The 18,872-nt window shown below is 33.3% G+C and overlaps 3 protein-coding genes across 8 annotated transcripts in view; 2 read left to right on the top strand and 1 right to left on the bottom strand.

The window, feature by feature from the left end:
• Window positions 1-427: 427 nt before the first annotated feature.
• Window positions 428-5,067, top strand: LOC105217740 (chromatin assembly factor 1 subunit B). Its single transcript, XM_011192889.3, has 2 exons — window positions 428-1,210; window positions 1,267-5,067. Exons 1-2 carry the CDS (start codon window positions 630-632, stop codon window positions 2,951-2,953), a joined length of 2,268 nt encoding a protein of 755 aa, XP_011191191.2. The 5' UTR covers window positions 428-629; the 3' UTR covers window positions 2,954-5,067.
• On the bottom strand, window positions 4,559-14,001 carry LOC105217739 (sulfhydryl oxidase 1). The gene is made up of 3 exons (XM_011192888.3): window positions 12,640-14,001; window positions 9,171-9,623; window positions 4,559-5,955 (listed from the first exon to the last, which is right to left on the bottom strand). Exons 1-3 carry the CDS (start codon window positions 13,618-13,620, stop codon window positions 5,467-5,469), a joined length of 1,923 nt encoding a protein of 640 aa, XP_011191190.2. The 5' UTR covers window positions 13,621-14,001; the 3' UTR covers window positions 4,559-5,466.
• A 1,343-nt stretch (window positions 14,002-15,344) lies between these two features.
• Smoc2_1 (SPARC-related modular calcium-binding protein 2) overlaps window positions 15,345-18,872 on the top strand; it is a 36,941-nt gene continuing 33,413 nt past the window's right edge. For 3 of the 6 annotated variants that reach the window (XM_054233634.1, XM_054233636.1, XM_054233633.1), the window contains exon 1: window positions 15,348-16,073. The gene's annotated coding sequence lies outside the window, so the exon portion shown is untranslated. Of the gene's footprint in view, window positions 16,074-18,872 lie in introns of all 6 variants that reach the window. The other 3 variants (XM_029043697.2, XM_054233635.1, XM_054233637.1) reach the window with 3 other exon arrangements.

Raw genomic sequence — 18,872 nt, forward strand, 5'->3', positions numbered from 1 at the left:
TCAATTATTTATTATGTACTTAAACATTAAGCGATATTGCCATTATACCTCCTCTCCATCAGGAGCGTTTACAATTTTTGTAACAAAAAGAAAACATTCTCTGATATTAATGGAGAAACTATACTGTCCCAATCATATTTAAATAAAAATAAAAACCGCCAAATACTTTTTCTATTCATAAAAGAAATGTTACAAATTCTTTGACAACTGTGAAGGTGGTTGTTGTTGTTGTCGCAGTAATAAGTTATCACTGACTTTGAAAAAAAACGTTGAGTGCGAAAATGGTAATAAAATATTATTATTTTCATGTAAATAAAAAATAGTACACTTGAAATTTTAATTTAATTTCAAGCATTTTGAATTTTGACGTAACCTCTTTATACTAAATTTAGTGAATATTGCATTTATTATATTAGGGTGTTCCTATCGTTTCCCACGAAAAAATAACGGCAACTCTAATTTTGCTTTCTTTTGTTTTGATCCACCCATTCACATTGTTTTTGACATTTTCAACTTTGTGATTTGGCGCGCAAATGTGATTTTTGCTTGCTAATTGACTTTACGCGAGTGAAAGGTTTTTTGTTTACGCTGTTTAACTGAAATACGATATTAAAGTAATTTATTGAAATATGAAGTGTAAAATCCCAGAAATCTCATGGCATAATCGCGACCCAGTACTGAGTGTGGATATACAACCCAGATCCCTAGAAAAATCCAATAAAAAACATCGCCTGGCCTCGGGTGGCACAGACGCTCATGTACTAATCTGGTATATGAATTACACAGATGATGAAAAGGATATTGAATTGGATTTGGCTGCTGATTTAACGCGTCATCAGCGTGCAGTAAATGCGGTAAAATGGTCACCAAACGGTGAGTTGCTGGCATCCGGTGATGACGAGAGTGTCGTCTTCATTTGGAAGTTGAAAGGCGAACAGGAGCCCTTAAATATATTGGACAACACCAACGAGCAGGATAAAGAAGTATGGATTGTATTGAAGGTATTGCGAGGTCACATGGAGGACATTTACGATTTGAGTTGGGCGCCAAATTCACAGTTTCTCGTAAGCGGTTCCGTCGATAATTCTGCCATGGTTTGGGACGTACAAAAAGGCAAATCTACGGGAATGTTGCGCGATCATAAATCGTTTGTACAAGGTGTTGCATGGGATCCAAAAAATCAATATATTGCTACACTTAGTTCGGATAGGTAAATTAAATTATAATTATTTATAAAAAAAAAATATTTAAAACAATTTATTACAGATATTTGAGAATTTTCGACATACAGTCAAAGCGGGTTTTACATCGCATTAACAAATCCACACTACCGGTTGGCGAAGGTAATGAATTTCATGGACATCGTTTACGTCTATTCCATGACGACACATTGCAGACATTCTTTCGGCGTCTCTGCTTCACGCCTGATGGCAAATTGCTGCTGACACCTGCTGGTGTGGCAGAAAAAGAAGATGTAGCCCAATCATTGCACACCACATATGTATTTAGTCGACATTCTTTCCGACAACCTGCCATTGTGTTGCCCTGTCCCGGACAGTATACAGTAGCGGTGCGTTGCTGCCCGATTTTGTATCGATTGCGACCACATAAAGCTGATGTCAATCCGCCAGTTGTGCCACTACCATATCGCATGATATTCGCCGTTGCAACACGTAGTTCCGTCTACTTTTATGACACACAACAGCGACAACCATTTGCAGTAATCTCGAATATACACTATACGCGTTTAACAGATGTGACTTGGTCCAGTGACGGTCGAATTGTGGTCGTATCAAGTACGGATGGTTTTTGTTCGTTGATCACCTTTGAGGCGGGTGAATTGGGAGAGGAATATGAAAATGCCGAGCAAGTTTTAAGTGCAAACGATATCAATACAGTTAGTAAAAAAACAAAGAAACAAAAGGAAAACGACGCACAAAGTGTTAAGGAGCGCAAACCATCCACCGATGAACCGAAAACTATAAACATCAAACGTTATCCGCTGGCGCAAATAGCCGAAGTGCAAAAAACCGACGAGCCAATGGAGACAACAGTAGAAGCCACAACAACAACAAATGTGGAAACACAACCTGAAAAATCTGTTAGCGATAAAGTAGAAGTAAAGTGCGGCGAAAGCGCAGTGTTAGTTCAAAATAATAATAAAAATTCAGTTAGTGAGAGTGTGCCAGTGAATTTAAATAACGCCGGCGCCGCATTGGCAATTACAAAAACACTTGGTGCTCAAATCATTATTGACAAGGAAATTCTTAGCTCCGATGAACGCTTCGAATCACCAGAGAAAAAGAGTCGTCCTGTCACACCGATAATGGTTCGACGCACGCCACGTAGTGCAACGCTCCCCAACACTATTAGTACTCCTACCACCAGTGAGACGCATACAAATAGTGCAAAGAAAACAACAAATACGCCTGCTACATCGCGACTGACAAAGGGTGCTACACCCATATCAGTACGACGCACGCCTCGTGCGCTTTTGTCAATGCCGGCGCCACCAGCAGCAGTTTCAACCTCAACTGTAGAGGAAGTGGCGCTTGATGCCTGGCCAACACCAATGGAAGTAGATGACAGTAATGCCGGAACAAAGACTACTTCCACAAACAGTGAGTCGATTATTAAACCACCTGCTGTAGTTGCTGAGACACACAAGTCGGCCGTTAACAACGACGCAACGTTGGAGTGCACCGAAGATATGCGTTTGGTATACGAGGATTCGGTGGATAATAATTCGCAGGCGGCAATTACAAAAACTACTGCAGAGCAGGAGTGTAAAAGCGTCGAAAAACCAACGTCAAATACTGAAACAGTAGCTGGTAAGGAAGTAAGCGCACAAACACCAACACCAAAAACACCGATGTCGGGCAATAAAACACCGCGACGGGTTGCGCTTAAAACAATATCAACACCCAAATCGAAAAAGAAGTTATTGGATTAATAATGATTAAAAAATGTGTTTTTTTACTTGAATTTAAATTGTAAGACGTAAGTGATGTTTTAAAGAAAGGAAAACTAAAATATACATACATACATACATAATGCAACTAAAAATAACGGTCATTTTTGATAACAGAACAGCTGCAATTGAGGTCAGGGAGAGATGCACATGTGTTATAAATGGCGAAATGCTTATATTTTGCAAATGCTTTAATCATAATGACTATTTCATTATTGTGATTTTTCGAATCAACAGCTTTGGTCTGAAACCGGAACGAATTTGATTTTTATTCGGCCAAGGACTGTAAATTTCCTAAAATTGTTTATGAAATGTTAATTCTGACGTTAATTAAATTTATATATGTATGTATGGGACCTATTAATGAAGAAGTAAGGAAAGGCTACATTTTATACTCTCGGAATTTATTGAATTTTTTAAAGATAACACTATTTTACCCATATATTCGGCATAAAATCCAATAGAATAATGAAAATTATCATATATATTATTATATATAAAAGCTGATGTAATTCCTGAACCGATTTCATTCATTTTTACCAACTCTCTATTGTCCGTTTTTAACTATTTTTGGTACAGAGACACACTATTAGAGGAAAAGGACTTACTTTACTTTACTTAAAATATCTAAGAGATTTACCGATATTTTCGTTGAAAAATTACCCTCAGGCACTTTTTTCTTTATTTGCATTATCCGGGGCATTGAAAAGTTATAGCCTTTTCTTTTCTTCTGACGTTTTTCGTTAGTGATTTAACGCACTTTTAATAAGTTCGAACATAACCTTTGTATGGGAGCTGGGCGTGGTTTTTACGAAATATGTACAAAAAACTTTTAAGAGTGCGTGGACACGCCCACTTTCCCTAAAAAATTACATACAATTATGCCCATTCCTACTTCGATCCTTTAAACAACCTTTAACATTTTTAACTTTTATTGCTTAGTTATGGCACTTAATGTGTTTTCGGGTTTGTGGGCGTGGCAGTGGTCCGATTTCGCCCGTGTACCAAATTACATCAAGATATCTAATTTTTTCTCAAGTTACAGCTTGCGCAGACAGTCGGACGGAAGGAAAGCCGAAATGTGAACTCCACTCGTCACGCTGATCACTTTGGTATATATGTATAACCCTATATATAACTCATTTAGTTTTAGATGTTACAAACAACCGTTATGTCCACAAAAAGAGCAACTTTTATTGCGAGAGTATAAAAAGTGAGTCGTTGAGTCTCAACCAAGGGAACAAGCTTGGTAGAGTCAAGCGTGAAATTTTAAATTAAGTCAAACTTGTGAAGAATTCCATTTAAAATTCTGTATTAACGTTAACTGCTTGCATAAAATTCACCTTAACTGTAACGATCTCTACCAAAGGTTTATTTTTTTATTTTGTATTTTCAACTTTACTGCAAATAAAATTTCTGTATTGTTTACATTGTCATGCAACTACATTGTGCAAATCTCATTTGTTGTTGCTTGTTGACACTTGACAGCCAATGTGAACAAAAAGTGAACAACATTCTATCTTATCACTTGAGTTATATGGCTACTGTGTAGAACTGTTTAGTTATAAAATTCAGAAGAAATACAAATGATCTTTTTATGCTATTTATTTACAAATATATATTTAAACGTAAGGATCGATGCACATCACAATAAAAAATTATCAGCTGCTCGTGACTATATGCTAGACCGTAATTATATTATATATGTATATACAAACTTATTAAATATTGTGGGACCCAGTGTAGAAGGAGAATACACGCACATTTATTTTTTGTTATTATGCAGTCGCATATATTTACTAAATACAAATTTATTTATATTTTTGTTTTTGTAAATGCAAATGCACTTAAGATCCTTGGAGACATTTCGTTGCAAGCTTTTCTGGTAGTACGGAGTATAAAAAGTAATCAAATCTGGACTGCATACGCTTATATAATAAATGTAGTGGTGTTTGTATGTAATTCTGTGGGCTCGTTACAACGTTTTCGCTTAAATATATATAATATTGCATATACAAAAGACTATTCATTAAATTTAGTATAAACGTCTGAATGTATAACTTGTTTACATATGCAATGGAATTATTTAACTTTTTGAGACGACATATAATTCAACAATGTAATAAACTTATATAAATACAAACAATTTTGTTTTTGTTGGAATTTTGCGTTTAAAATAATTTCAGTTACTTAAAATTTATTGTAAAATGTTAAAAATCGTGTCATCACAAATACAACATATACGCACACGCTACGAATTAATTAATATTACGCCATAAATGGAATTGCACTTGAGTTAGCATGTCTTTTTCACCACGTAGAATGCATCGAAATAAAAAAAAAAAAAAAATTAAATAAAACAAAAAAATTTACACTTTTCGCCGCAACACTGTATAAATACATTCCACAAATTAGTGAAACATTGTCAACTGTATTATATGCGTGCGCATATGCATTTTTTTCATTTCAATTCGAGCATTCCGTTCGCCGCTCACTTACACTTTGCCGAGCATGTCGTGCATATATGGCTTTTTGCGATAGCTCTTCAAGGCGAAGAGCTTAAACGCCAGCACCATCATGACAATGCAGAAGCCATACAACAACATGCCCATGCGCATGTCCATTTCGGAGAAGACATTGCTGATCATGCGTTTCTGGCGCAACTTATCCAGTGACGGCTGCAGCACTGCTTCGTTTTCCACACCGTAACGACTCACATACCCAGGATTGTGTATGTTTTTAAGGAAGCTCAGTACGGCGTCTTTGTCCCAATTGATGGTCGACTTGCTCGACGAGAAGGCCGGATCGGATTTATGGCACTGCGGACAACTCGACTCGCTAGGGAATTGTATTTTCGGGAATTTGGGATCCTCTGTCTCATCGCCTGCTAGTCGATTGTTTACTTCGTTGTGTGCGGCCCATAGCCAGAGTATGGCCTCGTCTTTGTTGGGCACATTCCAGATTTTTCGACGTGTTGCCATAGCCTGTGGAGGGAATGAATAATAAAATTAATTGAGTTATAATCATTTGCTAGTGTCTAATAAGTATCAATTATAAGCTTTTGAAATTTGTGATCTTATCTGCTGTCTGCCTTGTGATCAGTATTAACCTCACTTTTTCTAAATTAAATACAAATAGTACGTATATCGTGACTTAAAAATTTTAAATAATTATTTTCATATTCCGAGAATATGTAATTTACATAAAGTGTGTCGCAACAACAACAGCAATAACATTATTTTACAAAGTAAACAAACTCCAAAGAGCCTCTTTCGAACCTTGACCAAGACAGAGTGGCCTATTGATATATTATGGTAGGACCATTATTTTTTAAAGCTTACAAAATACTAATTAAGATTAATTAAAGTTTTTTTTTTAATCCGAAGAACAAAGTTGAGAACTGACTTGAGGTGACAAATAGTGGATTTTGTTGTTGATATTGATTGTTGATTAATAATAACTAATGGGTAACTGTATTCCCCAAACCGGTTTGGGAAATATTTTATATTGTTATAACAACAAACATATTGGAGATCTTATTTAAATTAAGGTATGTCCAACACTAGAATGCATCTATAAAATACTAAAGTATAGAATAAATGCCAACTTTTGTTAAAATAAACTTTACAATAAATACATAACAATAATATGTTATGTTAAATAAATACAATATAGGTGCTTATTAGTATCTAAATGAACTTTCACTGAACTGTGTTGGAGGTAAAGGCCATGAGTAAGCATTCGAATTACGTAAACAAAACACAGTGAAACCTCCCACAAGCGGACACTGACGGTTCCACTATTCGCTTATGGGGGGGATCCGCTTATAGGAGTAGACGAATCAAAATTTTACTGAAATGTATACACACACTAGTTCTTAAATAAATTAGATTTCATTTCACCCACATCCTGGGTGCATACTTTATTTAGGTCTTCGGTTTCTCTGTCAGATAATTCCTAACGTCAATAACTATGTCAATATTATTGTTTTCTGTAGTAACAATTACGTCTAATAACAAAAAATCGTCGTAATACTGCCCTTGCTCATTTTCATGCAAAAGATTTATCAAAGCCGATAACGTCGATATGGGAATATCGTCGTCTGCACCGAAGTCAACATTTTGGAAAACGAGCTTTTGAAAAGCAGTTTTTAATTGTTTCCATCGTTACGTTGTCCCATGCAAAGTGTATTCAACAAAGGAAACTAAGTATTTGACATACCCGGTTTTGACAATAAAATAGTAAACAATTCATGTATTTGTTTACATTAACCCGTCTTTTTTTATCTTGAACAATATAATATATATTGAAAAAATTGTTTGCAATTTGCCAGTTGGAGCACAAAACATTAGTTAATTGCTTCCATGAGTTGTTTTGCATAAACAGAAAGTATTCGGCATTTTCTTTTATTCATTTAAAAAATATTTTTTTTGGTTTGAAATTTGTTTACTTTTGAATTTCAAAATTAGAATTTTTGAATAAATGTAAGGGTTAAATCAATGGCAAACATGTCAAATTCGGGTAAAAAAATTAAATATCATATACTTAGTTCACTTTGTTGAATACACTTTGGTCCCATGCAGTCTTAATAAAACAAAATGTCAAATGTTTTTGAAAGTTTGTTCATTGAAATATTATCAATTCTTGTCAAAATATGTTTGATAATATTCAATCTGTAGTGACAATCGAAATTCTGTATAATGCCCTGATCTAGTAAATAGTAAAACTTTTCTCATCTGATAGCCCATTTTTTTATCAAATGTTATTAGCCACTCACACATAATTTCACGTGACATTTGCTGTCGGATTTTATCCATTCAACTGAACACTAACGTGTTTTCTTCCAACCATATTGACATACAACAGCACTGTTAATCTTTCCTTCGATAACTTACCACCAACGCCTTTTTCGTTCTTCAAGGCAAGAGTCTTATTTGGCAGAACATTGAAAATAAGACCAGTTTCATCTGTGTTAAATATAATTTCTGGTTTGTAGCCCTATAACATGTCTGGTAGCTTTTGTTTGAAGTGATTTAATTGATCCTCGGGATTAACCTCGGCAGATTCCCCATATACGCATTTGAACGTCACACTATGTCGTTTTCGCTATTTTTCCAACCATCCGTTTGATGCCGAAAAAGTTTGAACTCTTAATTGACCCGCAATTTTTTTGCTGAATCATAATTTTTGATTCTTTCATGTAAATAGCTATGTACAAATTGTTACATATATGTAGATCCCGATAGTGTGTGTACGAATGGACATATATTACTCGTATATATATACATATGAACATAGATTTCGGCTGTTCGGTTTAGTTACTCTACATTTATTTAACTCATTGGTCTTTGTTGTCCCCACATAAGAATTTAGCGTCCGCTTATCAGAGATTTTTACTATTATCTTTACATTTTCGTTCAGTAATTCAATTTTATTGCCCGTTATCGAGAGGTAATGAGAATAAAAAGTAGTAAAAAAGAAAACGCAACATAAAATTTGGTTCCTGAATTTTTTTTTTTCCGGTCAAGAGAGTGGTCATTGGAGGTGTTCGCGAGTGGAGGTTTCACTGTATAAATATTCGTAAGGAACCTATTAAGCAAACCATATATACATATACATATGTATGGAGGTATACATATGCATGTATACATTTATAACAATTATCTATGTATATATAATTTACAAATATTTAGAATTATAATTAGCAACGCTTCACTATATAAGTAACTGTTTACACTTATAAACAACAAAAGACTGCGAATTAACGAGAAAGTTGAAGAGCGATATCTCTTATAAGAAATAAAAAAATATTTATATAATGAAAATGAACCGAAAATAAATTATTTAGAATCAAATCAGATGTAGGTTGTAAAGAACTAACGAGAATTATGAACTAATTGACTTGCTAGTAGAAACATAAATATTTTATGATTTTTTATACTTTACAAACATTATGCGAACATAAAAACCCTACCTCATGTATAAACAAAAAATATATACAGTTAAGTTATAGAAAATACGCATTGTTCAACAACTTGAAGTCGTACCAACGCCTCATTAAAATGCGCATACAAATGCATTACTAAACCGTAAAAAGTACAATTATATTGTAATTCAACGTGTTTTTTTTTATTTTCTACTACACCTAATTTAGTAACGGTAATTTTTTTAGAGATTTTCAAACCCGTCACGCACTCACCTGAAAGTGTTCCGAGCAATGTGTGCAGCCGAAAAAGAATTTCACATAACCATGTATGGCCGTTAGTACTTCTAACGGATCATTGCTGACTTCTAAGCGTGCGGCCTGCACTGTCAGATGGTGGAAGAGTGTCCACAGCGAACAAGTGTAGCCGCGTTTGTTGTGCTGCGAGGTGACACAGCCAACAAAATGATTCGAGGAGAATATCGGACCAAATGTCTTATTCAAATGTTCGAATTCCGCTTGGAAATCGGCGCCGCTCAGCGATTCATTGGTCTTAACAACAAATTCATGTAAACGGCGTATGACTAAATTGCCTTGTGGACCAAGTGGATTATAGCGCAGCAAGACACCGAAAATGCGTTGCAATGCCAATAATTGTTCGCCGCGTATGTCGTGTACTTTTGGTATCTCGTTGAGTAGCATTTGACGTAAGGCCATTTCCAGATCAGCCTGCAAAGTATTATAGAAATTTATTTGTACATCTGTTTCATTAATAGAATAAAATATTATGTAAACATAGCTATGTACGTATGTATATAGAGTGTAGATAAGTAAATGTTTATAGCTGAAAAAGTATAACAAATATTGACACATTAAGTAGAGTGTTGAAATCAAGGTAAAATACCGGAATGCATCGTAGTATATATATACTTTTGTATGTACGTATAAATTTAGAATAAGAACATATGCTTGCAAATTTTACATTTTAGAACAATAAATTAAAAACATTAAAGGGTACAGCAAAGTAAGGGAGTTTTATACTTTTAGAGTATTATAGCTTTATTTACTATTTTCACTTAGATATAAAAAAAAGGAAAACGGGCATGGCGTCGCCTACTTATGGGTCAAAAACTAAATATCAGAAACCAAGCCGATTTTAATAAATTTCGGTACGTAATACTTTATTGGCACCCTGATGACACGTATGGAATATGGGCGAAATCGGTTCACACCACGACTACTTCCCCTATATCTCAATTTTGAATCCCATCTGATTCCTTCACTATATACATAAGGAACTGATGAAGATAGCAGAATAAAACTTTACGCAAATACTGTATTTGTCACTTGTGGAAAAATTGTCGAAATCGCACTACAACTTTCCAAGGCCCCGGATATCGAACATGAGTAATATTTCACCGTAAATATCGGTACATTTCTTAAAGATTTTTATATAATTCAGGGGAAATGTTTTTCTTTTACTAAAAATGATTAAAAAAGGTTATATTTTCCTCTAGCTCCCATATATCGAATTATAGGTTTTTCAAATATACGGTGGACTTTATCAGCCCCAAAGAAATGAGGGTCAAATCGTGTGTTATCTTAATAAAATTACATTACAAAATTGCGAGATTATAAAATGTTCGGATGTACCCGAACTTAACCCTACCTTACTTGTTTATTTTTATAAGCGAAAAAATTAAAAACAGCATTCTTAAAATATTTGTTTTGTGGTTACAACAAAAAAAACTGCCTAACTACGAACTGTTACCACCAAACTTAAATCCAGAAAGAAGCAAATTATCAAACTCTGTATGTTAAGGAGAGTGAAGCTGTGAGAAAGAAAGTACGATTCCGACATTGTTTTTAATTGCTAAAGCAACTAAAGCAATTTTAAATGAGCAAAAACAACAAAATCAAATACAAGCGGCATTGTGTACGGTTAGTATTAAAAAGCTCATTTAAAAAAAAAAAATAAAAAACATACACACACATTTGTGTTGACACTTCGATAACAAATATTATTATGAACAAATATTAAGCCAAGCTTAAGCTTTAAGTAAATATTGATTATGATTCAAGAAGCGAAAGCTACTTATGACAGAATTTAACAAAAAGATTTGCAAATAATAGGTCATATGCATTGAAGGCATTCAACTTGCAAAATGAGATTTTAAATTGTAGCGTTACTTTTTAAGGGCATACACGGCTTATAGACTAATGGTCGAGTAGTTAAAATTCATCACTCTCACAACAGTTGGATCAACTTAAACGGAAGGAGCAGGATTTTTAACTGAGGAATAACTGTTATACACTGTTATCTGTTAGCATCATTCCAAATCATTAAGAAAATGTGTTCTATTCTAACAACAACTAATATTCTAACAATAACAGCAAATATTTATGGATCTTTATGAGTAACATTTTGAAATCAAAAATTCAATTGCGCTTCCGATTACAACTATTTTTACAAATATATTGCTGTTATCGTTTTTTTATTAGCATAAAGCATATTCCAAATAATTTTGGAAGTCGACAGTACTTAATTTAATATAAATCTGGACTATAATCACTTATTTTGACCTGATTGACGTGGAATCGAAACCTACTCTCATCTTTATGGACTTTATTGTGGTAGGGAAATATGACACACTGATCGGTAAACATAAACACACACACACATTTAACCCATTTAGTCACGTCAACCACATTATACGCTGATTTTTAAAACAAAACAAATATTATATCATTTCTTAAACGCATATGTAAATCAACTCATGAACATTTGAAATTCCGAATATACAGAAAGCGAATTTTGCAAAAACGCATAAAAGTCACTTTATTAAGAGGAAAAAAACTTGTATTTATTTGCAAATATGTGTGTGTATTTATAAATCAATTGATAACAGTGGACGATAGCATCGAGACATCCGCGCATTTCTTAGATTAAAAAGTGAAAAATTTATAGCTGCTCTGTATGTGTATTAGTTAAAATATTTGTTTATAGCAACGAATATTATTTAGAGCGAAATACAAAATAAATCAGCTACTTCACTAATGGTTTGTAGTGTTTCAGCGTATAAAAATTAGCAACTTATATATTACGCCTTTCACAATTAGCGCTAAACTTACATATTTAGGCGATTACGGTTCTCCCCGAAACTATTAATAATAAATTATTTTGAAAACTAAAAGCCGTAAAGTCATGTCGGTATTTTTAGCGAGATAATGATACAAAGTTTCAACTACGACTTCTAACGTTTATATATGAATTATGTACGTAAAAGTTTTGCACGTATACAAATTAGAGCGTATAGCGCGTTAGTTCACTCGAATGTAGTTTATTTCATTTAACTGTATCACTGGCAATATTAAGGCAATTTTTTCACTGTTTGCTATGATGATTGCCTAATTTATTGTAATGAGTATAATTAAATTAATAAAAAAGGTTAGTTGGATTTTTTCAGAACAACTTTTTTAAATTGTTTAGACATAAACAACGGATATTGTAATTTATGTAGACTACAATTCGCACCACCTACATTTTACTTAAATCAACACAGTTTAGTACAAAAAAACAAAGTGACAGGTGTTTTATAGGTACGCCCCCCAGAGTCCGTGGTTATAACTATATACACTGAACTATACAACACGTATTTACACTCAACAATAGTAATAAAGTACATAATGACTTTATAAATTAAGGTGCACAATTTCATTGTAAGCGTAAGATATATACACATACCTGATAAACGAAATGCTTGTTACGTAGTACTTCGGAAATAATAACTGATCGTCCAGCCTCATCATCGCCATGTTGCCGTGTAAGTGTTGCTACGGCTTTGGTTGGTTTTTCTGAGCGCGGTTTAAAATGTTGTGCTTCTAGAAAACTTTTAATTGTAGCTATGTGCGCTTGGGGCGTATCTTCCGTGACACCATATGGCACAACATTGCCTTCTCTATCTACAGTCGCAATCTTATAGCGTACGCCATCAATTTGGAAATTTTTAGCTAAATGCATATCGTGTATACGCCGTACTTGCACATCAGGCCATAAGTGGAAGTGTAATATACTCTCTAAACCCACAGTGGTATTCTCTGGCTCGTAAACTAATATCACAAATTTCTTATTACTATCCAAGCCATTAAAGAGTGTTTTGCTTTCATTTTCTGTGAGACTATGTAGATTGGGGAAATTTGGCAAGCTATCCGTGTCATTTTCTGCGGCCAAACGTTGTGCCATATTTGCTGTAAACTCGTTTATTTCCGTATGTGGGTTGATATTTTGTCCATAGTTCCCTGCTTTGCACATATATCCCGGTGAAAAGTAGCGTACTGTTGGATAACCAAATATTTCGTAGTCTCGACAAATTCCCGTATTTTCGAATGCATTGCAGTCTATAGCTGCCACCAGTAATGTTTCACGCCACGGATGCAAACGCTCTGCCAATGCTTTGTACTGTGGAGCATAACGCTGACAGTGACCGCAGAATGTGTTGTAAAATTCCACCAGCAATGAACGATTTTGACGCAGCACTGTATCATTGAAGTTATTTACAGTGAGAATTGTTACCTTATCACTGGAATTGTAGAGCCCATTTTCAAGTTTATCAGGCACACCAAGAAATGCAGCAGGTATGACACTAGCTGATGCTAATAAGGAAAGTCCCACTAACGTCAGTAGAAACACTATAGTTTCGCACGAAAAGCAACACGTAGACCTCATTGCTACACTTTGTTGTTGGCACACAAATATTGACTTTTAAGCGGAAACTAGTAAGTAAATACTAGAAAGACTTATATGATTGCAAGTTGCTTATTTAGTAGCCAAACATATGTTTGTGTGTACCACATCCACTTGCTATATTTCAAGGTCTAATCGTGTGGTGTTTCTTATGGAAGCGCTGTTGTTGTGAGGTACACTTGCAATTGATCTTACACCTTATTTGCATTTGCACTAACTTATATTTCCAAAGCCATACGAGTTTGTATTAATCATATAATGCTAAAATATACACAGATGCCCCAAAATGCGCTGAACAGATGATAAACAACTACCGTTATTACTTACAAATACGCGACAACTGAAGGCAGAGAACTTCTCTGCTGAAGGCGATGGAATATTGGAGCACTGTTTGAGCTCCATAAACAGTGCTGCCAAGTTGTTGGTAATGCAAAGCAATGCGCTGTGTATCGAAATTATTTCACGCCGGAGAATTTTTACTTTGTTATTTCATTTATGAAAAATTTGAATCTTCATAGTTGTTTGTGTGTAAGTACTTAAATAATTTTAATTAACAGTTTCCAGTATTGTTTATTAAATATGTATTATGTAATAATTTGTGTTGTTCGGATGTGAAAACTATAAAAGCAGAATTACTTTAACTTATTATGTTGAATGTATTTTACTTCTTATCAATTTATTGTAATATTATTATAATAAAATCGAAATATACTTAACAAAAATATAAATTTGAGAAAATTTACAATTACTTGATCGATAATGTAATATTTATCTAAAAATACAATGATCGATATTGTCATCGACTTTTTCATTGTCATAACTAGTATTAATTGATGTAAAACCGCCAAATTTATTAACTTGTTACAGAAAAAATTACAGAAACTGATGTAATTCACTAAAATAATTATTAATTTAACTTTACTGTTTATGTTTTAACTTTATAACTGTAAAAATATGGTATTAAAGTGGTTGATAATACAAATAAAATAAAAATCAAGCTTTGGCAAAGAATCTTCTAATTTAAGAACGAATCGGGTGTTGTTTTTGTTGTGATAAGATTTAAAAGTGCTAGTGAGTGGTGGATTTCTAACAGGTGGCTATCGAGATCATCTTTTTTGTAGCGGTATAGGGTTTTTGCCAAAATTTAGAAGTTCTGCCAAAGTGAATATGATTGCCCGGATATAAAGTGCCACGGAGTCATGTGGTTCCGTTTCCGTATACCGGATTGTTGTGGTCTGCTAATTTTGTCTAATTATAATTAAGAAAAAAGAAAGCATGGCGACGCATACTTGTATTATTTTGTTATTTTTGCTGTTATGAATTTATTAAAAATGTTTAAAATTAATTAGCATATAACAATTTTATATTCATGTGAAAAGTTATCATGTTATGAAATCATGCACAATATAATCATACCAACGCGCAAAAGTTAAATAGTACAGTGACTCAAAACTGATAATTGTTATTATGCCTACGACCATATCGGTATCAATTTATTTGCAATAAGAGACCGGCTTTTTAATTAAAGTCCACTTTTTACACTCTTGCTTATGTACGCACGCTCTTTTGCTAAAGGCAAGTAATAACTCTCTGAAAATACAAAATATCGGCTCATGCACACATTTCTAAGAACTTTATCATGAGCAAATTCTCTTCGTGACGAAATGGGACGCCCTGCGGATTATTAAAGCTTCATTCATTTGGCGCACAGCGCACCATCAATGGAAACAGTCCATGTACAGACGTTGTTGCGAACGCTACGATATTTTTAAATATAAAAACTTCAATATATGGCTGACAAAATATTGTAAAAATAAATTAATTAATATGTGCAAAAATAGAAGTGTGAATTATTGAAATACGGTTGCAGACGAAAAATATATTTCACTAATTTTTATATAATAAAATATCCGAAAGTAATTGTATTTATCTAATGCTAACTCGTACATATATAAAGTAAATATAAAAAGTATTTGTTAGGCGCCGACGACACGCTGCGTTAAATACCGTTGTAGTGTAATTAAAACTTTATTAAAGATCATGAATAATTGATGCTAATTGAGTGTTTTATACGGTACGCGACGTCTTGTGCTGATCTTTGTGCAGTAGCCGTGCTCAATTCGGTCCAGAGTCTTCAGTGTCGATCGACCTCTTCATTTGCTGGTGTCGTCTGTGTCTTTGTGTATTTTGATAAGACGCTTGGCATTGTTATTAATAAAACACCATACACGCACACACTTAACAGCTCGATTATATATTATTTCATGCATATGTATGTACATTTGTGCGCGTTTATTCACGCTTAAACAAAAAAAAATTAAATGCTGAAAGTGACAAGAAAATGAAATTAATAAGTGGAATGATGCAGCAATAACAATTAAATGCTTGTTTGTTACATTGCACGAGTCCTTTCAAGGTTGGACCTCTAATTGCATGTGAGTCTCAATGTATTAATTTATAAATTACCGAATTTGTTATTTATTTATAAACATATTGCAATTGTGTAAATTATATTTTTAATTGAAATAATAATAATATTATAATACTTATTTTTAATATATTTTTTTAACATTTATTTTTTTCATATATTTAACAACTATTTTCATGTGGCATTGTGGCATTATGGTTTGACAATCCATGGTGCTTTTGTTTTTATTATGTTTTGACATTTTATTATGCAAAAGCTAAACACATCCGTTTAATGTGCTTAAATGGATTTCTTTAAAAGTAGTGAAATTTGAGATAATCTAAAAATGATATTGTAAAATTTAGAATATTTTAATTGGCTTAGAATTTTTCGGCGTACATAAAATTAATGTATCGTAAAATATATTAGCAGTGATGTTTCCATTTAAAATTTTTTATGTATTCTCAAGTGGGCTATTTTACCGACGAGCATAACCAAATTTGGACCTGTCTAACGCATAATTTCCCTGTTCGATTCGCCATTTTCCTTAAGGTCCACAACTCTGCAAGAATTTTTTGCTACACTTTCTGGTAGTCAATTTCGAAGATGTGAATGACTGAACAATTAATTTACTAAGCCTGAATTTACGAAAAAATGTCTTAATCATTCATTGATAAAAATTCACGATTCAAGTGATTCTTGTTTACCCAAAAATTATAATAATATGGAAACAAGATTGTCCGTCTTTAATGGATGCCAAATACGCATTAAATGACGTAGAACAAGAAAAATTTCATAATATTTAGTTTACAGATTGTTAAAAAAAAAATTTTGCATCACACAAAGCTCTTTTTTATGTGAAGCTTATCAAATAGTACACTTATTCGAATTTAGCAGAAAAATTTCATTGGGCACATTCTTAACTACAGTGGAACTTCGAAGATCTCCTTAACCCGAACTTTTGAATTGGTAATAGCGTTTAGAAGCCAAATTTCATACAAATTTCCTCCCATAACTCAAACTTCTATAACTCGAAGTTTTACATAACTCTAACTCTTAATTTGGCAATAGAAGTCAAATTTCCTTTCATAAGTCGAACTTTTCGACCAGGACATAATACAATATTGTACTTGTCAGAGGAACAATTGTAAAGGAGTCGCTATATTCGCATGGAGGCGAAAAAAAAAATTGATATTACACTTATAGATTTCATAAATCGTGTAACAAAGGCAAGAGATACAGACGTCGAGAGCCAAACAATAGCAAAGTGCAACAATGTAATGCATTTAAATAAAACTTTTTGCGAAGTAAATAAATAAAACAGTGGGTAAATCTATATTTTACAGGCTTTTGAAAAATGGTATGTTTTAATAAAAATTCTATAACTCGAAATTTATCTAACTCGAAGTTTTCTGTGGATTATAGTGATTCGAGTTAGAGAAGTTCCACTGTATTTATAAATGTTAAAAACATCAAACTGAGCCTCATAGCAAAAATTGTTTAATATTCTTTTGTTGCCTGTATCAAACTGTCTCAAATTTCAATTATTAATATTTGGTGTTTATTTTTGTAAAAAATTCTGCCTATGTTTACTTTGCACTAAAATTGCAAGTTGTGATGTCGATGGTTTGGGGATTCCCCGCTCATTCGGTTTCTTGAAAAAAATATACATATAAAAAAATCAAATTTATTTAAATATGTTTCGTAAATTTTTTAAATGATAATTTCTTAACCACGATTTTATTATTCTGAAAATTCAATGGAATTTCTATACTATCATTTGAAAGAAGTTCGGTTTGTAGTATATTTTTAAATTATCAATTGTATTTTTATTTTGTTGTTAATATTGCCAAAGTTTGGATGGTTTTAAAACAATTAAGACTTCTAGGGAACACACATACAAGTATTCATTATCTGATACTTTTCGAACTCTTCACCTTTTGGTGTCAAAAACGGATGACAAATGTTCTTTAATAATTCCTGGAATTGTTAAAATTGTAGATACTGAAAACACGCATGGCAATTAGGACAATTATTAGTTTCATCGACAAGATAATACATTTCGTCATTTTAAGCTTTCTGTTTATTTATTGGCACTTCCTAAAACGATTTGATCATGTCTAATTAGTAATACTGAGGGTAATTTTTTTCAAAATATTTTAAAATATTAACTTCGTGAAAATAACGGAAAACGAAGAATGTTTCGCTTATGTAAACAAAATCATAATCTCAGATAAAGAAAAAGCGACCATCTTCTTTTTTGTGGACTCGACATGGTACAGGCTTCCTGCTCATCAAAGTACAATAAAGAGTGTCCATTTATGATATTACGTTAGTTTAGGTTAATCTGGTAGGCCAATGAGCCACACATAGGCCGATTTTGGTCCTTTGCGATACCAGATGGAGTGCCATCACGTAGTCATCCTGTAGGATGAGGTTTCAATACACTTGACACTGCATTGTTTCTCTGGTACCTTGCTGTTGTTGCTGACTGTTTTTGATATTAATTTGAGGTAAAACAAGAAAAAACGTTAACTTCGGCTGTACCGAAGCTAATATACCCTTCACAGGTGCATTTCTTTTAGTAACTATGTGTTTAAGCAAATCTAAAGACCTAAGAAAAAGTAAGTAAAAAAAAAAAATAAAACATTTTACTAATTCTTTTTAGCCGGGTTGTTTGCTAGAAACATTAAGGTTATATAGTTAACCGATCTGAACAATTTCTTCGGAGTTTACATTATTACCTTAAGCAGTAATCCATGTCAAATTTCGTGAAGATACCACGTCAAACGCGAAAATTTTCATTACAAGCCATTGATTCCGATCA

This window comes from Zeugodacus cucurbitae, chromosome 6, assembly GCF_028554725.1.
Source record: "Zeugodacus cucurbitae isolate PBARC_wt_2022May chromosome 6, idZeuCucr1.2, whole genome shotgun sequence".
NCBI lineage: Eukaryota > Metazoa > Arthropoda > Insecta > Diptera > Tephritidae > Zeugodacus > Zeugodacus cucurbitae.